Genomic DNA, 23,951 nt, shown 5'->3' on the forward strand with positions numbered 1-23,951 from the left:
TTCAGAACTATTCTAATTCAGCTTCTTGGCAACCTGGAAAGGAGAAAGATTATAGTAACAGTTTACTGAGATAAGTATACTACACAACGATGGAGCGTATTTTGGAGATGCATGGAGTTGTTTCATGGGTAGGATTTGTCCTACTACCTAGACAGGCCATTTCTAATGGGTAATCCCAAATTATAGGGTTTTAGGCTCAACTTGTTATCCGATATAGGCAAGCAAATCAAATCAGTCAAGCAGCTCTTTAAACATGCACTTTATAATACCTGAAATCGACGTATCTGAAATATCTGAATAATATCTGAAAGAAAAAAAAATGAGGAGACATAAGTCTGACAAATCATGCTGGAGGTCTTTTGTTGACATAGTTAAAATATCCATGGAGTATCAAGAAGAGAAATACCATAATTTTCCAACACACACAAAAGGACGATGTTACATCCAACAGAGGTTCACTTTACAATGGGACCTCTTTCCAGTGGACAAATATGTAAAAATAACTTCAATAATGTTATATCCGATGACCAGCATGTAATTACATCTGTTGCTTGCTGAATTCAGTCCCAATGTATAATCTGTTTTTAAAAGGATAAATTTATTGAAGAAGTTAGTTACAGGCAAAATAAACAAGATAAAAATAGTCTTTAACTGAGAACAATTTTACTCGAATCAAAAATCCAGTTACGTAGTGAGAGAGGGAGGATATTGTCTTTTGTTAAAAATATCCTCACTGAAGAAGGACAGAAAATGTAGCAAAAAACTTTTTACTTGTTCAACAACAGACATGAGAAATTATCAATGAGAAATTTTACAGTCAGAAGTACTAAGGACAAAGGAATAATAATATTAATAAAAGTATTGTAAACAAAATAAATACTAACAAAGTCATAGGTTTGTTATTAGAACCAAACAGTTGAAATTGTCATTAACAGTACAGGACAGAAGTATTCAATGGATATTTCTGCATAACGCAGTCCCATTCTCATTGTAAATGCAGTATGCTTTGTCCAAAATAATAGGTAAATCATTTTTAATACTTCGGTAGTTTAACTTTAAAAAGAGTTTATTAGTGGAGTGCCTGAACAATTAATGTTGCTACTTAAGAAATTAAGGAATGTTGAAGAAATATTAAAATCCCGTATAAAGCTAAGATTATGCTAGCTTTTAGGCAACATAAAAAAAAGATCTGAAGTATATAATTCCAGCTATTCTGGGGTCAGCAGCAGGTAAAATAACTGATATGTGATGTAATCAATACAAAAAATGATTGTGTAATTAGTGCCAATGATTGATAGAGGTGACTGCATCGACATGTGCTTCTGTAAAGCAACAGACATACAGACATACAGCAGCTCATCAATCTAATTAAGTGACTAGTGTTACACAAAATCAGTGTAACGCATCATAATTAATTAAAAAACAGCTGAATGACTGGTCTCCAAAAGCAACTACAAACAGCTAATCCTTATCCCCTGAGTAATTCAGGAGCAATTCGTAGATCTCTGTTCTTTTTCATAGAAGAGTTTTTCCCAGAGTGTTTCTGGACTCTTTTTTAGGACCGTGCTGTCCACCCCAAAGCTTCTGGGGAGCCCTTTGCAAGCTCGCTCAGCTGGTGCAGCTCCAGCTGCTCCGACTCCTGCTGGGAGCTGGCACGGGCTGGTTGCTGAAACCAGCGTACGTGGCCATGCTACACCAGCTCCCTCAGCCTGCTTTGACATCCTGAGAGCTAAGTGCCTCACTGACACGAGGTGGAACAAGCTCTAAACGCACCCTTGGTGCTCTTGTCTTGGTTTGGAAAGCCCCATGGTTTGGAAAATGCTGTCCTCTACTACTACAGGAGTGATCTGAAGGGATATTTAAGGGTATGACTGGTAAAATTGGCAGATGACATAAAATGGAGACAGCACTAAATAGCACAAAGAAAAAAAACACCAGTTTTTCAGTAGGGAAACTGACATCCTTTAGTAAGCCAGGATTATTTGAACATGCTTTTTTGAGACAGCTGAATGCAAGGTCATTCAGCAGGAACAAAGAATGTAGGTCACGTTTTGAAGACTGGAGACTGTGTCCTGGAAAGCAGTGGCTCCGAACGGGATTTAGGGGTCACAGTGGTTAGCCAGCTAAAGAGAAGCTCCCAGAACAATGTCCCAAGGCACTTGGTGTGGCCTTAAGAGACAGTGCTGACAGTTGGGTGCTGACATAACTGTATCCAATTCTACTGCACGCATTTCAAAATGGTGCTTAAAAATTAGAAATGTTCAGAAAAGCACCGCTGGAACACTGTTCGATCTGACAAACCTGATTAGCAACGCTAGAGATGTGAAGTTGAACTTTGCTAACTTTATCCAAAGGAAGGTTAAGAAGTGACTGTCTCGTGGTTTATAAACATGCACCACAGAGCACCCTGGAAACACACAAAGTTCCAAAGTCTGCAACCAAGATAGACAATTTCATATTAGAAAAACAGTACACTTTTCTAACAGGATGATTATATAACCGATGAAACAATTTACACAGGCTGTGCTTCTATTTAGAATTGCGTTGTTTTAATGTAAGCTGTGAACAAACACATGAAAAAAGTAGAGAAGCATCTCCTGAAGTTCTTTAAAAAAAAAAACACATGACAAGTATGCATGACAAAGGCAAGCAGCCTGTGAGGTTGTGTTGTGACTTCATGTTAAACACAAAACTGTAAACGGACAATAACGAAGAAGATACATGCCTATTAGATTTTTACTTTAGTATTTATTTATACTGCATTCTTTTAACCTTTGTGTATTTTTTAAAATGTATTTTAAGGTACAATGTAATCAGAGCGAGGATCTTCATTGAACATCTGCAAAGTATTTTGCACACTTAGCCTAGACGTGAATAATACATGTCAGACAGAGGTAAACACCAACGGAAGAAATAAATTATGTACGTGAACACAGGGCACTACAGCTTGAAGAGAGCTGAAACATAAGAAATTTTCCATTAACCTGATTGTCAGAAAAAATATCTATAATTGGAGGAATTCAGCTTTGAACAGATGTCTCCTTTGGGAAGAAGTCCCATTACCTGCGACAGTGGTGGACAAAAGAGCACTCAAGAAGAATGTTAAAGAGCAGTCCTTTGTCAGGACCGTGATAGTCTTTTCCATCTCTAATCTTTGCAGTCTCCTGTTTTTTCTTATCATTTAAGACTGTCATGAATATTTTATGTGATTGTTGACCTACAAAAGCAGTGGTTTAAAGAACAGAATTTTAATGCGAGATTACCAGAATTCTTTAAAAAATATTTTCCATTCTCCAGTCAAGTACACTAACCTCTACAAGTATCACCTTATCTGGTACATCTAAATACACATCAAGATATTTTCAAAAGCGGTAGACTAAAAAGCAATATACCTGGTGAAACAGTCAATGTGGTGGTGCTTGGCTTTTGAGAACCTGCATGTGAAAAATGACAATCTTTAGTTAAGTGCCCCAGCACCCCACTGACTGTCAGGGGAGAATTAAGTGCCAAGATCCCCAAAAACTCAGCAAGGCGGTAAGAGAGTGCCAAGGTCAGAATTGTACAATGAGTTCTGAATTGCTTTGCTGTTCAGGAATTTTATTGCTGTTACTCCTTCAAGCAGAGGATTTCCTGAAGATTTTAGATGCTCATTTCTCTTTCAAAAACTAAGGAAACAGAAGTGTATCCAGAAGACTCCTGCCTCTGCTCTCTGCAATACCTTACTTATTAAAGAACTCTTCCAGGATGTTAAAGACATGGGAACAATTCCTTTTTCTCCATCGGGGTATCTTCTGTCTCTGAAGAGCCTGTCTGTGGACTAGGGGAATAGGGAAGAGGAGGAGTGTCCCATCCCCTTCTTAGTTTGAGCATCTTACAGCTTTTGTAGACTGAAGGCATCAATTGCCAAAAACCAGGCAGATTAAGTGGGAAGCTCTAGTCTGATTAGAGGTCTTCAATGGAAGCAGGGCACCCTGGGCTTGAGGCCCTGCTCCACTGTTTCTGGATTTATGGATATAAAACACATAAATGGTCTGCAACACATGCACACAAAGCCATCTTTTGTCCTTCCCGACTGAGTGCCATAACCACTAGGTTACAGACTAATTCCCTCTCTCTGGTCTAATGCATTTTTAATTCTTTGAGAGTGCAAAGTGGAGCAGCTTCAACAGAAAGGCCAGACAGTGTTTTCCCTCCTTTCATGTCCCCCTGGACTGCATACTGTCTACCTGGCAAGTGGAAGAGGTTTAAAATTCCTTGCTACACAGAGGAGAGCAAACCTGGTCCTCTGCCTTGAGAATGTTTTAACCTGTGAGAGTTTTATACCAACATCAAGAATAACCAAGCCTTTGAGGAGAGAGCATCCGTTACAACTGAATTTTTGTGTGGCAGTTGACTTTGCAAACGTGGCCCAAGACCCGAGGGGCCTGGGCACGAGCCTGGTCAGTCAGATGAAGCCTGAAACGCCTTTGGGCAAATACCTCTTCTGGGAAATTTAAGCATTAAAACAGGGAATCTGTGGAGGTTAGTGAGCTCCACGGTCAGCCTGCAGCTACTCAAGCGGTGTGAGGAAGCCTGGCTCCATTTTAGTACCTAAACTCCACACCAATTCAACGTTCAATACACAAAAAAGTCCTGTCACGGGGCTGCGGTGACTGGGTGCGCCCTCAGTACTTTGGGATCAGGGAGAACCGTTGGGATCAGGGAAACCTTTGGGATCAGGGAAGACTCTTGGGATCAGGGAAGACCCTTGGGAAACGCCAAGTGACATTTTCAGTAAAAACACCTAAAGGCGTCCTCGGACTCCGGGCCAGGGCCTCGCCAGCGGCCGGACGGGTGAGGGAGGCGGCGGGCAGGCAGAAATGGCCTGAGGGCAGCCGCGGGCAGGGCTGTGGCGGTCGCCCCGCAGCTCCCAGCGAGGGGAGACGGGGGGAGAGGGGGAGACGGCGGCGCCGCCCTCTGGAGAGAGCGGCGGGGAGAGGCTGCTGCGGAGAGCCGCATGTCAATGAGGGCCGGGCTAATGCAAATCACCGCCAGCGGCAGCAGCCGAAGAAAGGCGAAGCAGCTGCAGCCCGGGCTCCCTCCCCAGCAGCGCTCTGCAGCCGGGGGAGGCGTAACAAAGGCGCCCGAGCCGCTTGCCGCGGCCGCTCCCGCGATCGCAGCCGGGTGGTCGCCGGCGGCGGGGGGGAAGGCGCCGCTCTTCAGCCGCCTCCCAGCTCGCTTCGCCGCCGCCTCCTCCTTCCCTCCGCGCCCCGCCGGCTGGTCCGAGGGAGAAGCGCTCGTCGGGCTGCGGAGAGCAGGTGAGGGCCGGGGGGCTGCGGACGCCCCCTCCGCCGTGCCCGGGGACCGGTGGGGCGCGGCCGTTGGGTGCCCGCCGCCCTGCACCTGTGCCCGTGGTGCCGCCCGCGGGGGCTTCCTGGCGCTGTCCCCCGCCTGCAGCCGGCCCCGAGGTGGTGGCTGAGGCCGGACAGAGGCCCCTTGCGCCCGGGGAGCCCGGCAGGTGGGCCCCTGGCCGCGAGGGGGGGCGCCCGGGGCCGCTTTTGTGACCGGGGGTGGTGGTGGTGGGTTCGTGAAGGGGCTGAGGTACCGGGTGCCGCCTCAGCGCTCTCCTCGGTGTATTTCGAGCACGTTTCCCTCACCCCAGCACAATATCTATTTATTTTAAGCCGCCGTCGCATGCATCCGTATTTTATTTTTTATATTCTTTTCGGTCTGGGTGATGGTTCCCATGTCTATCGCCGTGCGCTTTATGTAAGCGCTCCCCCGCACCTGCATCGCCCAGCGAGCCATCGCTGGCACGCTGCTGCTGCTGGGGTGTGCCCCGTGAGGTGCACCCATCTCCGTCCGCGTGTGTGTGTGTGTGTGTGCAGCCATACGATATTTTATCCGCATGCTCGCAACGTGTGGTGAAATTATTTAGGATTTCTTTGTCTGCTTCTGACCTTGTGCTTCGCACGCGCTTGTCTGCAAAGAGCGAGGCGGCGTTGTGCAGGGAGCTCCATTTCTCTTTTAGAGGGCGTAATTGGGAATTACGGCCATTATCGATTGAAGCGTAAGCGTGCGGAAGAAAGGGCAGTGCCTCGTGCTTCTCTCTCCCCCAAAACCCAAAATTATTAGAGCCGAAAGTCTTTTTTAGAAGTGTATCTTCATAGAAACTTAGTTTTCCTTTTGTGTACTTGAGATGGTTTGAGCAAAGGAAACAGCAGACCTCAGAAGAATCCATTTCTCCCGTCACAGGCGTTGCTTCCAAGATACAGCTTTTGAATTGCGAGTTTCGGAAATAACAGGTTCATAGAATGGAAAAAATGAAGCAAAACAGCTTACAAATAATTCTTTTTAAATAGAGTCATCGGTGGTGTAGTCTTGATCATAAGCCATGGCCATTAAATACTGTTTTGTATTTGACCCATGGAAGTCTGTCAGTGAAATGCCATAGCGGATGTTCATGCCCTCTTAGTTGAACTGTGTGTGGGTACTGATGAGGGGCGACAGATTATTTTTCTTTTACGTTTATATATGTGTGACATTTTCTTGTGTGTACATACACACACATACACACACATTTTATATGATGCAATATGTATGCATATACATACATATCCACACATACTAGATTGCTTTTAAAGTATTTAGAAATATAAATCTTGCATATATACATAAGCACATGACCCCATGCCTATACAACAGAACAAGTTGTGAGCTGTGCCTAAACCAGGGTAAATAATTCCCAAGGCCCTGTGCTTGCAGTGGTTAGCCTTAGGTGCTTCGTCCAGTTAAGCACGTGAACAGCTCAGAGAAGTTGTTGAACACATTCCCTACAGCTTTAAAGCATCAAAGTCCAGCTGTACAATCACTGTTTTCATACAAACTTGTGTAAGTTAAAGAGCATCTATAGGTCTTTCTGTGTTTGCTCCTACTGCTTTACACTGGGTCTGGATTTTTTTTTTTTATGGACATATAATTATGAGTGGTTTAAACAAAGCTTGTGCTTGCTATTTTTTTTTCCATTTTATTGGAAATCAATGAGAGAGACCACTTCTAAATTAGGTCTGTGTATCTGTGCTATAAATAAACTTACTGTGCTTTGCTGTTCTGCAGACAACTGCAAATCTAGGTGGCTTTTAAACTAGATAAATGCATTTTGAACCTGATGATCTTTTGGTTGTTTTCTAATCTTCACAATTTTTTTTTAAGTATAGAAAAAATTATGTGCAGTTTGTAGTATTTAGTCTTGCGTTGGCCAAAAAAACAGAGAGCAAGTATATGCCTCCCTGATTTCATTTCTGAAAATGTGAATTTTCATTTATCTGAACTGTGTTGAACAACTGGCTGGGATCGTTTTGGTCAGAACTGAGAGGTCCTTGCCACTATCAAGCATGGGAGATGCGAGTTGCTGGTTTGCTGACTGATGTTGAACTTCTCACTCCTTCAGTGATAGGTTTCTTGGCAAAAGAAGCTGTCACCATTAACCGCTTTGAATGCTAGCCTTAGGATACTAATGATACTTCTTGAAAATTTTATAAAGCACAGAAGTAGCTTGCTCATTGAATAATACAAGTTTTATGGCTCCCTCTCTCCCTCTTACCTTTTTTTTTCCCACAACATTTGAGCATTTCTGTTTTTTCAGAATATCTAGAGTATATTAGAGTATAAGGACAACTGAAATAAATTATTACAAAGCTAAGACTGTAGGGAAAACAGCGGTTGGAATAAGCAAAGGCATTTTGACAGTGGATTTGACCCACCAAGTCACCTTATTTGTAGTGGTAGACATGATTCTCATCACCAGCCTGCAACAGCTATTGCTCTGAGTTCTTACTTCTTGCCAGTCAGTAAGCAATTACTACCTTTTGAAGTGACACCTTTTGAGATCACAGATGGAACAAACAGTTTAGTGGGGGCGAACGGTCTCAAATACCACCTGAATGTAAGATGAGGAAAAGTAGAAAACCGACCCATTTGTTCTTTTTTCCGGTAGCTCTGTCACCTTGGTTTCAGAGCTCTTACTGAATTTAAATAAACAGTTCTTAATGTTTGTGTATTGTTGGCAGTGGGTTTCCCGAGTGGTGTTTTTATGACATATAGAAGCCTGACTAATAAACCAGATTTTATGGCATGGCAGGAGTGTTGTAAAATGAACACGTGAATGTAGTGTGGTTTCACTCGAGCGTTTTTCTCAACCTAGAAAGCAGTCTTCTGTGTATGACTTGTATATTCCTTGATATCTTAAAGTGAGCTCCCATAAAATGAGTAAGTTGTTAAACTCCTTCTCTTCTCTTGTGCATCCCTTAGATTGAACTTCAAGATGTCCTTCGGGAGAGATATGGAGCTGGAGCATTTTGATGAGCGTGATAAAGCGCAGCGGTATGGCAGAGGGTCCCGGGTGAATGGTTTGCCTAGCCCTACCCACAGTGCCCACTGCAGCTTTTACCGAACCCGTACTCTACAGACCCTGAGTTCTGAGAAAAAAGCCAAGAAAGTTCGCTTCTATCGTAATGGAGACCGGTATTTCAAAGGGATTGTATATGCTATCTCTCCTGACCGGTTTAGATCTTTTGAAGCTCTGCTGGCTGATCTGACCCGAACTCTGTCTGACAATGTGAATCTGCCCCAGGGAGTGAGAACAATCTACACGATTGATGGGTCCAAGAAGATTTCCTCCTTGGACCAGCTAGTAGAAGGTAAGCAGTAAGATTTGGAAGTGTAGAGTTATGTTCGAGTCGGTGTTTTTTTTTGTCTAACCTGGTAAATTTTCCAAAAATAAGTAACGGTATTGTTCTTACTGATAGGAAAAGGATCTTTAATGACCTAGAATTGTGAATATCTTAAATTGTGCCTTGTATTGTTGCCTTGCTGCTTATTTCCTTCATGTTGACAGTAGTCTAACCTTTCTCTATCAACTTAGTGTTGGTAGACCTAGATCTTGAAGACCTCACCTGCTGCTTCTTCTGAACTTGCTTATTTAAAATGGCAACGAGAGTTTAGTCAGTTAAACTTGACAAAGTCCAAGATTTTCTAGGTGTCATCAGCAGATATCTTCACCTCTAGAGGAAAGTCAGTTCTGATTTTTATTTATTTTTTGTTATTCCTTTTAAGTCTCTCTATACCAGGTGAAGAACTCCAACTCCTGCTACAAATGATATGCCTAAAGTAAAGTACCCTTCACTCATGGAGTGGAATAGATGTAGGCAGCCATTTAAAGAGTAATGTTGTAGCTGTGGTTCAGCTGGGGAAGATGGTTTGAATAGAATTAAACACTGCAGGAGATGAAAGTTTTGCTGTTCTTCTTCCCTAGTTCATTGGTGTCCTTAGGTTGCTTTTTAATAAAGTTTGTGTTCCTGCACTATAAAGCGCTATCAGTTACTGCAACATAAAGTGCTTCTGACTGGCAGTGGATGTCTTTTTATGTGTGTAGACAATAGATCTTAGTATAAAACATGAAAATGTATTAGGTCTGAAAGCATTAACCAGTACATGGGCATAACCGACACGTTTCTTGTCTAAAGTTTAAGTGCAGATCCTTGGCTGTGATCAAAGAAAATAAAGGCTGAACAATAATGTTTTTGTTGTTGCTTTCATCCTGACCTTGGTCTCAATGTGCCTTGGTCAAACCTGTAAACTAAAACCTATGGACCTATAGCTGCTGGGGAGCCAATTTAGAGTTTCAACAGAGTTTGCAATTTCCTCCTGATTTTCATTTTTAGCATGGGATGAGAGAACTTACAGTGCCAGAGTGTAATGAGATGATCAGAAGAACGCTAATTTGGGGAGAGAAGAAGAAAAGGGTTCCTGAAAGAGGAGCACATCTCTACATAGCAGGTGTGCAGCCACCATTGAGTTGTCTCCTTTAGATATTATAACAGAGGAAAGCTTTCTAAAGAGAAATTTTGGGAAGAGGGTATTCTTGATAGTCTTCCTTTCCTACAAAGCAAAACAGGGAACAACACAAAGATGCTGAGAGAAATTGGAGTGATGGGATTGCCTGTGTAAGTAAGAGTTTTTGGATTTAGGACCGTAGTTCTAGCAAAATGGAAAGGCAGCCGGTTCTAAGATCAACGTCATGAATTGTAGGGCAGAGGTAGAACTATATTTGTGAGGGTGATATTTAATTGGTGGAGAAAATTGTGTAATATTGGTCTTTCCTCCCAGTAATCAAACACTGCTTTTAAACAGATGTTGATTATTTTCTTCTCAGCAGCGGTATAAATAATTGTGCTTATTTGATTGGTATGCTCATCAAGAAGCAAGTAGCATTGATATTAATGTTGATTTGCATAGCCTTTGCTGCCAGTCACAACCAGCTGTTAAAAAGAAAGAACTGAATACAGAAATAAATTCAGCAACCTGTAAGATTGACTGTCTTATAACTGGTGTTATTCTTCTCTATTTATGCCAAAGTAAATCAAAGTGAATGACAGTACCAGGTCATAAGTTTTATTTTAAAGAAGGGCTTGGGGATTTTCTTAAGTTCTGTGGGACTTCACTCCTTGCTTTTATGACGAACACATCTTCTCTTGCTGTGTAGAGTTCAGGTTGGACAATCTTATTTTCTTGTGCCATTGACACTGCGGGATTTACAGAAGTCAATTTTTGTGTCTAAGTAATGAGCTACATCCTTGTTCCACCTGAAAGTGCGCTTCTGCCTGTTTGTATAAAGCTGTAAGGTGGGGTGTTTTGTTCTGGTCCCCTTACAGAGCTTCATTGTAGAGTACAAGCCCATGTATTAGCTCACTAATGGTTTTATGTAAGCCCGTTTCACTCTTTACTGTACAAATTTATTAGTGTTTGGCTAGTCTGGTATAGCATCAATTAGCTTGAAGCTGTACTTCGTGTTTAAATAGCTGGAAAATTGCTTTTTTTTTTTTTTTTTTGCTAAATAACATTTGTGCTCAAATCTGAAGTGTTGCTTTCTTCATGGTGAGACCATTCCCTTACTATATGAATTAATTTAATGAGACTTACAAATTTAGATCCTAGTCTTTATTTATGTATTTTGATGGGTCCTGAGTTGGTGATGGCATTGCAAGGTAAACATGTAAGGCCTTGATTTGGAGATTGGCATTTATGCCTGTGAGGAAGTTATTCAACTCTTACCTTCCCATATGGGTAAATGAACAAAGACAAGCAGCTGGCTCCTGGGGAATACAAAACAGCAGCCACTGCCTTTCATCCCTGAGCAAAATCCATAGAACTGTGTGAAAGGTGGTCCCCAAGGAGCTGTTTTGCTTCAGTAATATTTAGTTTTCCCCTGCATGCAGTTCAGAGCTGGCATGGGTGTATGCTAGTGCTGTAGGTTATTTTGAGGTGCATGGACATGTCCTGCTTCTACCTGAAGTTAATGACTTCCCTAAGTGTGTAGCTACTGCTATAAAAAGTTTCACAGGCTCAGCAACTTCCTTGCTTTCACCTTAGATGAAGAATGTAATGGATTCAGGTCATCTTCTTTTTGTCAGACCTGATGCTCAGAACCCTCTTACCTTGAAATAACGGTTTCCAAATGTGAAATGACTTTGTCCTCTGAGTATGATATGTAATCTGGCATGTAGAAACAATAAAGGTGAAGCTGCTTTTAAGGCTAAATCGTCTAGCTGTAAACAAAGTCTCTGGAAATGACTGAATTCCTTTGGCTTTTCCAAAAGGGTACCATCTTTAAAGCTGTTGATGGAGGTGGACTGATGGTTCTTACCCCAAGAATTACCATTGGATGGTGCAATGAGACCAGTAATAGGTTGGAATGAGCAGGATAAATTTGAAACAAAGGGGTTTATTTACAGTTTTTACTCTTGGGGTCCTACTGCATGGAACAAAGACCGCAGAATCAATCTATAGCCAGTACTGCATCCCTTTCTCATTAATTTTTATTATAATATTACCTCAGAGCCTTGGGTACGAACTAGAATCAATTGTTTTAAGTTTCCACAATACCTACCACAAAAGATGAAGCTGGCAGCAGAGAACTGGCAGTCAAAGACAAACCAAAAAACCCCAAACCACAAGATGGGTGAGAGAGTACTAGGAAACAGCATTGTCACATGGCAGTATTGGGTGCGCTGCCAAGCTATTGTAAAGATTTGTATGCGTACGTGCAGATTGTGTAGGCATAATTGTAAAAATAATACTAAGGAATAGTTGGAAAAAAAAATCAATGTCTCTAGGAGGATTGTCTGGCAGCTGTAATCCTAATTGAAGGAGCAGCTCGAAAGAGCACAAATATACCAGGTTGAAAATCTGGTTAAAAACTGTTTGGAGGTAGGAATCTCTCAGGAGTGGCAGAGTAGGTAGGTGATGGACCACGTGAGGGTTGAGAAGGCTCTTGCGAGGGGAGACAGGCAGTTAGCATTCGCAGCAGGGAAGCTGCCTTCCAGTGGAAAATTTTAGAAAGCAGTCTCCTTGCTTGAAGTGGTGGGCTGTAAAAGATTTCCTGACTCTTTGCATGTGTCTTGCTACTTCCACTGTCACCTCGTTTCTCACATCTCTGCTTTCTGCTCTTGCATCTGTTCCTGCTGCTGCCTCCTTGACTCTGCTGCCCGCTCCAGCAGTGCTGGTGAGAAGCCCAGCCTGGTCTGCCTGCAGGAATCAGTCTCTGATGCACTCTGGAGCTATTGCTGTTTCTTCTAGGTCGTGCCTACCTCAGTGGTTGGGAATTAGTGGGCTGGAAAGGTTCATGTGCAATATGCAGTGGAAATAATAATAGTAAAGTATCTGTTTAAATGTTTGCAGAGCTGAATCTATGTGGACGTTTGTTTATAGGATTGAATTTATACTGGATATTTACCATGGACTTGATCCAGGGCTATCAAAGTTACTGAAACTTGGACTGGATCCTATGGCAGAAATGTCTGCAATCCTTATATTGTTTAATAAACAAACAGCTGAATAATTCTGTTGCATAAAATGGTAGAGGGTTGTTTTGGCGCTATTTGATTATTTTATTTGGTGAATTTGAGAAGATTCATCCATTAGCCAGAATAGCCAGTCAATTCACATTATGACTTCCTAAACAAATTCTTGGAAGGCCCTTTTTAAAAACAACAGCAACAAGAAAATCTAGGTGCTTTCCAGTAATCTTAGAAGCATGTACAAGACCTATCCAGGACCAATCTTGCTTTTAGCAAGACTGAGGAAATCTGGAAGGAGGAGACAGAATGGGAAAGAAATATATCTATTTTTTCTCCTGGATTGCAAAGAGGAAGAAAGAAGAAATTTTAGTCTGAGCTGAGCAGAAAAAAAAACGATGTGCCAAAAAGTCCTTCAGAAAATCTGAGGAGACCTGATTTCAAGTTCATGGTGCGTCTGATTGCTAGGTGAGCGTGGGCAGGTCAGATATATTTCCTATAGGTGCTCCGTCTCATTTGCAGTGTTGCATTTTCTCAGACACTGCGAAAAGACATGGCAGCAGTAATGTAGTTTAAGTAGGTTATTGCTCTATTAACTAACACATCTGGGAACTATCTGGTAGTAACTTATTTGGTTCAGGTCATCTTCCTTTGCAGTGTGCTCTGCATGGTGGAGGATAGTCAGAATTCCTTGTCATCTCCCCTGAGAGATTTTTCCTCTGTCTTTTGCTGGTGTGAAGCCAAGCAAAAAAAGGGGTGGAGGTAAAGAAGAGCAGGTGTGCACAGGGTGCTGGGGGTGCCATTCCCCTTCCCCACTGTCTTCATCTGTCCATTGTCACATCTACAGGGGAAACGGACTGCAGTGAATGACTGAGCATCCCCACTGGGAAGTCTCACCACCCAAGTGAGCCATTATTGCAGTTTGTAGATGAATTTTCTTTTCCTAGCGTGTACCCTTCTACAAGGAACTAAGGCTGCTTCAATAAATTGGAAGTTGTGCTGCCTCACAAATGGTGACTGTTCCTTCTCTGCTTCCATGATTCAAGCAGGTTCTCTATTCCTTCTCCAGGGTTTTCTACCTAAGACCAACTGGCTTCTGTATGAAGCTATTTTAGGCCAGATTGCCTTTAGCGTAGAAAAGCAATGTAAGGAAAATAAGTGTTTTTTTTTTTTTTTTTTTTAATTAAGAGATACTGGCTTGGTCGTTCTGGTAATGAGAAAATTAGCAAGCTGGAAGAAACAAACTAACTGCTAATGCCCATATGCCAAAGAGGAAATCAAACACTTGCATCCGTACTTAGAGTTAGCAGCCACCCTGTGTACAGATATATATATATATATATATATATTTTTAAATTTAATACATGAGTCATTTTATGAAGTTCTCTTGTGACCTATAAGAACTATCCTTCAGCGTTGAATGGCTGTAGTGGTTCATCTGTATTGAATTTTGACAGATGTATACCTCTGGGTAGTAGGCATTTTTTTATTTGTTTTTAAACATAAATCATGTTTTGGGATCTGTCCTTCTATATGACTAGCTTTCTATTAGTCTCTAGATACTAATATTTATTTTGAGATTTATTTTTGTTCCACTTGGAATTTCTGAAGCGTTGAGCACTCACACAACTTAACGTTGTGAGATTACAGCTTCGAAATCGGAAAACAAGTGTTGTGTACCTTTTTAAAGGTTTAAAGTGCGGTACATTTCATTCACAGTGTTGCTGAGATGAGGTGAGGAGGCAGGGGGCTGTCAGGGAAGGGTTACTTTTGAGTGTTCATAAATGACTCTTTCCTAGATGTCAGGTGTCACCAAACAGCTGGATGTCCCCCCTTTCCTCTCTTAATGCCTATTGATGCTGTAATCAAGAGTCAAAATTTCATTAGGGACCGATGACTGCACTGGGAAATGCTGACTCCTGTCTCTTGGGGAAGTGCTGTCTAATGGATATTTTAAGTAGGCAGTCTCCTAATTTTTTTTTTTAATCCAGTATCTCCTTCTTCAACATGTGTCTTCTGTTACATAAATCTAGTGTTCAGAGATTATTCCCTGTACAGATTACCCTCCTTTTCCAGCAGTCAGTTAGTCAAAACTGGTACTTGTGGGCTGTATTTTCATAGAGTAGAATCATTAAGGTTGGAAAAGCCCTCCAAGATCATCTGGTCCATCCCCCTGCCACCAATGTCACCCACTAAACCATGTCCCTAAGCACCACATCCAACCTTCCCTTGAACACCCCCAGGGACGGTGACGCCACCACCTCCCTGGGCAACCCGTCCCAGTGCCTGACTGCTCTTTCTGAGAAGAAATGTCTCCTCATTTCCAACCTGAACCTCCCCTGGCACAACTTGAGGCCATTCCCTCTAGTCCTATCACTAGTTACCTGTGAGAAGAGGCCGACCCCCAGCTCCCCACTCCTTCCTTTCAGGCAGTTGCAGAGAGCAATGAGGTCTCCCCTGAGCCTCCTCTTCTCCAGACTAAACAACCCCAGTGCCCTCAGCTGCTCCTCACAGGACTTGTGCTCCAGGCCCTTCACCAGCTTTGTAGTCCTTCTCTGGACCCGCTCCAGGGCCTCTTGCTTAGGCCTGACCCAGACCAAGAGTTGGTGGTGCTCGAGTCCAGTTACCCCTTGGAAGTGTGTTTCTCTGTTTGTCTGGAGCTGTCAGCAAATTAGTTTCTGTCTCCCTTCTGGTACAAATCACGGTGCTGAGGCTGTTGTCTGCAAGACAACGGTAGCCAAAGGTTACCAGAAATAAAACAAATAAAAAATTGCTTCATCACTTGAAAGTTTTAGTCTTGTCCTAACTGCAGTGAGCCTGCTTTCTTCCAGACTGATTCACGTTGTTGAAACACTGACCTCTTTGCCTCGTCATTACAGCAGCTGGGAGGGACTTTTGAGGAAGCGGTAGTAAAGGCAGAAGGTGAATTTATTGGACTAGTACGTCATGTCCATTGTGAAACTCTTTTTGCAGTCATCTCTTCTTAAGGTAACTATGAACAAGAAGAGAGGATGAAAACCAAGGTGAAGGGTTTTTGTCCTGTATTTTGGCATTTCCTCTGTATATAAGCAACATGAATGATAAAGGATTAAATTACACAATGAAATTTCTGGCTGCGGTCAACGTGGGTCCCAAGTTCAGGAAATCTACGCTTATACTTAAGTCAGGAGTACTCGAAAATTGCTGAATATCACCATAAAATAGTACTTACACATTTTTAAGATGAGGTACAAGATGCTTTTTAGGACGGGGTTCTGATCTGTTTGGCTTGTGTTCTTTCAGGGCTGACCCATAGGAGTACCTGTGAACGACAAGTGCAGTCACAGACCAAATTCCCTGAAGTTTTTTGTACTTCAAGCAAAGTGTTGGAGGAATAAACAATCTTAAGTTTACAATATGATGGTAGAGGCGTCTCTATTTCTGTTTTCTTACATGATAGCTCTTATCATAGTTAATCTTACAAGGCTTTGGATATTCTGTCTCTGAGACATTCTGTATATAAATGTAAGCCTCTTCAAGGGAAAAAAGAGTATCCTGGTGCACATATTTTATTGGTGTAATATAGTACTGTTGAAAATGAAGGGGAAAGCAGTCTGATGTTAAAACACTCCTACAGCTTCAGTGGGTATTTTATGGTCATTTACACAAAACTAATTTTGTAGCTAGGAGATGATGTGCTGTTATACACTGCAAGGAAGCCAGCTGACCTTTAAAAATAGCTGGTATTAAAAACCACGTGGAATGCTGTCCTTTCAAGAAAAAGAACCAAATTTGTTCTTTTTAAATGTAATGTAAAACTTCTGGGTATGCTGTACACGGCCATTTGTTTATTCACCTACCCCTTGAGAAGTGAGTTTTAATATGAAGCCTTTTTTTAATGAAATAATCTTTATTTTATGCTAGTAAGCCAAACACTTTCTGACTCTGAAAGTAAAAGTTTTCTACCCTTTTTTTCCACCTCCCAGAGAGGTTGCTGGTGATTTTTAAATCTCATGACAAACTCAAGTGGAGGCAAGAATAAATTTTAAAATTTTCTAGAGGGGGCTAAAATTGCACAGATACTTCACAGAAGTAAAAAAAATTTGTATTTTATACAACGGTTACTATGGTATTGAGGGTGGTCCTATTCATAGCAGGATCTTTTTACTTTTTTTCTTTCTACAAAGCATTATTAATGTTTTATAAAATTAACAAATTTTAAAGATAACGTGTTGTGGGTGCATTCTGACCTTGCTGTATTTGAGTAGCTAGTGCAAAAAATACTGGAACAGGACATAAATAAAAGAGAATATGTCTTGTTTGTTCACTCCTGGGTCGTTCCTGCTGCTAAGCCTTTTTCTTCTGTTGTTACCAGATACGTAGCGAGTGCCCTCTCTCTCTCTCTCAGTAAGAGTTTACCTTTCTCTCTCTTAAGGTTGGTGTAAGCATTCACTCTTAGATTCCTTCCTTAACACTTCAGAAGTCACTGCAAAGTGCAGATGAACTTGAAATTCCACAGTGACTATCAGACATTGGAATGTGTTACTTCATCTCCCGTTCTGGGTTTTGTGTTCAGCTTCAAGAGAACATTAAAAGAAAAAACCTAACAAAAATCTTCCTATGATTCTTGCTTGATCTTGTGTTGTCACTGCATTTATCTTTTCTGCTCAGTGGTCCATCTTCACATGTGGCTCTGAATTCTTTGGTACACTCCTGGTGTCCTTCTGCTGGCTTTCAAGTTTTTACAACATCTGTTCGTCTGTTCTGAAGATCATTTGTTGATCTTTACAACATCTTCCTGTCTTTATTATCTCCCCTTTGGAGCATCATACCAACTCTGCTAGTACAAGACCTGAACCTCTCTTGCACCCTGGGACCTTATGCCCCAGTGCGTTCCCCTTCATCTCCCCCTCCAGTTCTAACTGTGGTAACTGTGCATCTGCCAGCATTCCTTGTATTCCTGTGTGCTGTATTGTCTGTGGGGTTGAAGGGCCCTGAAATCTTAACGTGTGTCTAGAAAAAAAAACTAAATACTTGTTCTTTGTAATAATTAAAACACGAATCCTCCTTGTTTATGGTAGGGATCACTAGGAAAGTCTGTTTTCTAGTGTTTAGGGGGTTTGGTTCTTGTGTGCTGTTTCGCCTAGGAGGTACATTACTGCATTTTGTTCTGTTTTTATCTTAATACCTTGGGGTAAACTGCTAATATAAAGTTCTCTACTGAACTATTGAACCCAGAAGACTTGAAACATCTCAAATGTTTTTTGTGGTATTACTCAGATATGATTTTACATTATTTGTAATCCAGTTTAACTGCACTCTGCCAGAAGGTGTGGTCCTGCTGGATCTCATGGGGTGGTTTTTTTCCATCTTTTTTCTTTTCCTGCAGCCAGAGGGTGAGCTGGATCAGCTTGCTAAAGCGCTCGGGTTGTCTTCATGTTCCATCAGATGAACAAGCTGGTCCAACCTACCCCGTGCAACTGGCAGTGCAGTCACTCAGCCAAGCACAAGGGAGAGGCTGGGAGCACACAAGCGGGTGCCTTTGTCACGCCAGCCTGCAGCTGGATTGGGTTAAGGAATAGGGATATGCTGGTGTTACTGCTGGGGAGCTCTAACGTAGCCAGAAAATGTGGGTGTGGTAATTCTGGAAATACTTCATTGTAGATAATGTTCCAATAGAAGTCTGAACTATAATCAACTTTTTTCATTAAACTGTCATTTTCTTTAAACCATGGCCCCAACTATGGTGGGAGGAGAGCTCTGTAATTACTGTTCTTTGCCTTCATTTTCCCTCCATATAATACATCGAGTCAATAGAATAATAGGTACAGGCAAGAAACCTTACTATATCCTGGTTTTATGTTACTTAAAGCTTTAAATAATCAAATGTTAACAAATTTCCTGTGACATTTTCACCCACCTTGTATTGAAAGTAATTTGTAACCTATAGTTTTTGATATCACTTCATACTATTTCCGCTGAAGTGTTTGGGGCCTGCTCTTTTGTTAGGAACGGGCCACTTAAGCACGAAGGCTGGTGGACTACTGTGATAATGCCCTGGGTCTGGACAACTGATTAATGTGAACACTGCTTACTGACAGTAGCGGTCCCCACTTGTGATGCTGCTTTCTGAAAAGAAAACTGCTGCTTTCAAGCAATTCGTAACAGCATTGCCTTTACTTGATGCTTAGCTGATGAGTGATCTTTAAAAGATATTTCATAGTCTGTAGCATCTGAGAAGGGAAGATATCAACGTGTTATGTAGTATAGATCAAGAGTAATAAGAATAATGTTTAATAATTGAGAATGATTTGATTTTTCTTTTTTCCTTTTTCCTTTTGTTTCTCCCCTCCAATCTGACTTGCTGCTCTCGCACTTCTGTTTCTGCAGGGGAGAGCTATGTATGTGGTTCAATAGAACCCTTCAAGAAACTGGAGTACACGAAGAATGTAAACCCAAACTGGTCAGTGAATGTTAAGACAACCTCTACTTCTCGCTCGGTGCCGTCTCTTGCCACTGCTAAAGGAGGTACTCCAGATGCAAAAGAAAATAAGGATTTCATTAGGCCTAAACTAGTCACTATCATCAGGAGTGGAGTGAAACCACGGAAGGCAGTCCGGATTCTCCTTAACAAGAAGACAGCACATTCATTTGAACAGGTTCTTACTGATATAACTGATGCCATCAAGCTGGATTCAGGGGTGGTCAAACGCTTGTACACACTAGATGGAAAACAGGTAAGAATTGTTACCATAATCATTCTCAGCATAAAGAAAAGGTAATTTTCCCAGAGGAAAATAATAGTACATTAGTAGAAAATTGCTTTTCCCTGGAACATAGAACCAGGTCTTCCGCTGTTCATTGTGTAAGATCTCTGATATGTTCAAGAGCATACCGTGAAATATTACTTGGCCTCAATGATCCTATTTGTGATAAATAATAGCTCTAAATCTGTCATTAAAAAGTATGATGGAGTTTTGGCTATGCATGCCAGAAGCCTAGAATGAAGGATGTTGTCTCAAAGAAGCTTGTTCTCTTAACTCATTTCAGCTCTTTCTTGCAGCAGTTTTGAGTCATTATACTTGCCTTTCCATAAACTATAAAAACAAACCATGAGGACACGCACTCCACCATGCTAAATGCAGGCCTACTGCTGTCCAGAATGGCCAAATTGAGTCTTACTGCAGCTAGGATGGACCAGGAGAAAGGTGAAAAGCTTAGAAAACATGAGCTTTTTTCCCTTTCACAGGAAAACAGGTAGGGTTAACTGTGTTGCTCGTATTTGTTGAGGAGTCTCTTGTAGGTTATTTTTTCTATGAAATATCTTTAAGCCGAGTCTCTTTTTGCTAACTGATTAAATTGTGATATGGTGAGATTTTGAGAGGCTTCTTGTTTAATTTGGGGATGAAGGGACAAGAAAAAATTTTACACTTTAATCCTACTTCTTTTTCGTCTTTCACTTTATTTGTAATTTATCTGCGGACACGTATTAATTATAGCAAAACTGGAGAAGCAGTTAACCTGATGAAGGGCAAAACTAATTTCAGCATGACCTGAATTGATTTAGAGCAATGGTGACTCTAGAGAAATATAGCAGATACTTGCATTTACAAATGTAACCTGTTAAACTGAAGAAATGATACAGGTGTAAAATATGGGCAGAGACATGAGTGAGTGGTCTCCCTGAGAAGCTGCTAGAGGCTAAGGTATTTCTAGTGTGTTATAACTGTTTTACAGATTTCTGTGAATCTTTGAGCCTAGCTGTCAGCAGATGGCTGTGAAATACTCGTGATACAGGTAAATACGCTGTCAGCCTGATCCAGTGGTGAGCCCAACGTGTCTGCAGTTACCGGGGTTAGTGTGCGGGCATAGCTCTGAAAACAATTACAGCAATACCCTCTGATCTGAGAGATGGCTGGTTCGTGGACAAGCTGCTTATTCAGAGCACTGGTTCAAATCAGGGCCAAGTCTGGATTGACCAGAAGTCCCTTCCATCTGCCGTTTTATGTCGGTAACCTCTGACACCAGTCACAGACAGTTGTTCAGTTCCTGGTTACTGCATACGTGCTTCTGATGTCCCCATTACTGTGGCTTCACTGGGAACTTGGACCTGGGGCAAAAGTGTGTACGTGGAGTTAATTTTGCTCGCAGCAAAGGTAAAGTGTGTGTCTGGGGAAGCTCTCTACTCCTGCCCTTACCTTGCTTCCTGCTCCAGGGAGCACCAAGGCGAGTAAATTTGAGGAGGGATTGGCGTTTTACTGCAGAGATCAAGGGTGGTTTCTGCTATGACCTTGGCAGGAGATTTTGAGTGAATATTCCAGTTCTCAGCATCTCTCCTCTAAGATCTTTCACTAACAAGGGTGCATCGACTGGGTTGTACTGGGATGTCCTCTGGGCTATGTAAATAAACTTGTGGTTTATTTAGGAAGAAGTGCAGCACGGAAGGGTGTTGGTGTGACTTGTTGTTTCCTGTGCTCACTTATTTTTTGGTGACGTGGCTGTCATGTATTTCAAAGTGCCCTATGTGGTTGTGCTTAAAATGAAATAACACCTTTACACCTGTTTCGGAGCTCTAATTGCTGGAAAAAAATAGTACTGTCTTATTCCTGGGCAGGAAGGGAAGATCAGGTTTTCCTGACCCACATGTTGTCAAAGTTAGATTCTTTGTCAAGTCCTGGGATTTGAGATGAGTTTTAATCAGTAGCATGCTGGGGCATTTGTTAACCACCTCACAGCCTGAAACCCAGCCTGAAGCTCGCAGCCTGAAACCTTTTTGTCTAAAGGCTCTCCTGGGAAATGGGTGTCTCGGCACTTACTCCCTCCTTCCATTTCTGTTCAGCTGAAATTGCATAGCTGGCTGCCCCATAGGTAAGGGAAGAGAGTCTGGAGGAAGGCGCGTGTGCCCTGCTGGGGTAAGGGAGACTTGTCGCTGCACGTGCAAAGCGACTATGCTGGCAGAAAGGGAAATCGATGATCCGTGCTCGGGGGAGCCATTGATTTCCTGCACCGCCAGGCGATTGCTGCTCCGTTTTTCTTTGCCAAAAGCCTGATCTCCCAGATGGTGTTGGGGGCACGATGATGGATTTCTTTATTGCTAAACTCAAGCTGTGAATGATTACTGGGAGGAAATCCATGGTAAATCCAGAATTTTTCCAGTAGTGTTTACAGTCGGGAACTTCTCCTGTGGCTCTTGTTGGAGCTGGGAAGGTTCTGGAAGACCCTGGGTTGAATGCTTAAATCTAACAAATCTGTGATTAAATCTTTCATTGCTAACTTACAAAAGCAATAAAATCTTAAAGCTCCGAGCAAGAAAAGTAATTTACTGAAAGGATAAGAGGGTAAAGCCCTCCTAGGATTATTTGTTGAGAACGTAACCTGGAAGACAGGCTATTCTGTACGGTCTTCTCTTGGGAGTTACTTTGGGGCCAACGCTGGAATTGCCCATCCATGGCAAAAATTGGCGTGAGTTCCATATATTGTATGCACACCGCAGGGCCCACCTGCACTGACAATTGTTGGGTACTAGCATAAGATGCCTCAGACCCCCTCAGAAGAAAGTCGTAGGGGTCGGAGTCTTAACTGCTACCCGAGTCGGGCAGTTGTCCTGTATTGACGCTAATTTGAGTAATTAAGTAAGAAAGTTGTTTGTGTACCTTGGTAGGAAGAAAGTTCTGTGCCGTTCAGTTGTTTTCCCCCATCCCAGAGCCTCCAAACCTCCCTGGTTTTGGAGAATTATTAATTTTTGTTATACTTCATGCCTTGTTGGTGTTCCTGAGAACGGAGGAGTTTGATCAACGAGGTGTGCTGCAGTAACCCTTTCCATTTTTAATCCTGAAGTAGCAGGTGGAGGGAAAAAAAAAAAAAACCTTAACTGATCTTGTCTCACTGGGTCAGTGGCAGTTCAGGGTCTGAAACTTGATGTTTTCCGGTATTAGGTAGATGTTTGCTTTGTATTTCATGCATTTAATCTAGTATTGTTTAAAATATATTACTTTTTTATTAAAAAATGATGGTTAATAGTTGATTTGCATTTCCTTATAGCTCAGATCAGAATGTATATTTTGACTTCAAGGTTTCTGAGCCTTTTAGAAAGAAATTTAATTTGCACAAAAGGGGCACAAGATACAACTGTTATCTGATCATGTAGCACGTTGGTGGCCAGCATTTAGCATACCCTCTCAGTTAAATTATTGATAGTTCCTCAAAGAAGGATTGGTTTCACACTGTCTAGGATAGTGTAAGCATATTTTTATGGACATAATTAAAACTATCCAGGTGAAGGTCTTGAAGTTTTCTCCTTATCAGCTTTGCTGTGTAAGGAGAACCAAAATAGAATGAGTAGGTTTAATGGCTGCCTGTAGGAATTCAGATCATGAGACTGTGCTCTTACTGTATTATATTTTAGATTAAAAGTCAGTTTAAGTGCATTAAGTCAACACTTAAAATGCCTTTTTAATATTCTCATGTACCTGTGCAAAGAACAAACACTTTCTTCTAGCTAAAATATGCCTTGCTTTCCTGTGATTGCATCGTGTCGGTTTGGTTTTTAACCTTCCCTTAGCAGAAGATACCATTTTTAATTTAATGTGCATTAAAATATGGTTTTGTAAAAAGGAAGTGTGTGGCGACAGCGCAGATGTCAAGGATGCCGTCTGCCCTAGGAGGTAGAGCCACACTGCCGTGTTACAAGCTCAGTTCTTTGGTTTCTGTATAATGATGCACTTCTAGAACAAACCTGGGGAATAAAATGGGAGAATATTAATGAAGGTCACACATTATTGCCATGTGAAATTGTGCCTTTTTTTTTTTTTTTTGAGTGTTGTAGTGTGTGTATTTGTATGAGGTATTTACAGTCTGAATGTTTATCCTAAGACTGCTGTTTGGACAAAAGTGCTCTATCACCTTGTGCATCCCCCATTTGCTTTTGGAAGAACAAACATCTGCATGGTAACGGGACCCACTTATTTGAACAGGTGGTTAATGTAGCTTAACTACATGCAGTTACGCAAATTATTTTTCAGTTTAAGTATTATGCAGTGGATTTGACTCCAGAAAGGCAAGTGGTCAGTGGCAGAAATACCATAATAAAAATCACTGTGATTAATTTTTATTTTTATTTTTTAATGTTCTTTCAAATAA

At 41.7% G+C, this 23,951-nt stretch overlaps 1 protein-coding gene across 7 annotated transcripts in view; it reads left to right on the forward strand.

Annotated features, from left to right (window-relative positions):
* Positions 1 to 4,383: 4,383 nt before the first annotated feature.
* Positions 4,384 to 23,951, forward strand: part of DCLK1 (doublecortin like kinase 1) — a 242,527-nt gene continuing 222,959 nt past the window's right edge. For 4 of the 7 annotated variants that reach the window (XM_048081175.2, XM_048081174.2, XM_048081177.2 and 1 more), the window contains exons 1-3: positions 5,020 to 5,297; positions 8,290 to 8,678; positions 19,203 to 19,549. In XM_048081175.2, the coding sequence (XP_047937132.1) occupies positions 8,303 to 8,678; positions 19,203 to 19,549 (723 nt within the window). In that variant the 5' untranslated portion in view covers positions 5,020 to 5,297; positions 8,290 to 8,302. Of the gene's footprint in view, positions 4,522 to 4,700; positions 4,834 to 5,019; positions 5,298 to 5,352; positions 5,498 to 8,289; positions 8,679 to 19,202; positions 19,550 to 23,951 lie in introns of those variants that run through there. The other 3 variants (XM_013192575.3, XM_013192574.3, XM_066989696.1) reach the window with 3 other exon arrangements.

This window comes from Anser cygnoides, chromosome 1 (assembly GCF_040182565.1).
Source record: "Anser cygnoides isolate HZ-2024a breed goose chromosome 1, Taihu_goose_T2T_genome, whole genome shotgun sequence".
Taxonomy (NCBI): Eukaryota; Metazoa; Chordata; class Aves; order Anseriformes; family Anatidae; genus Anser; species Anser cygnoides.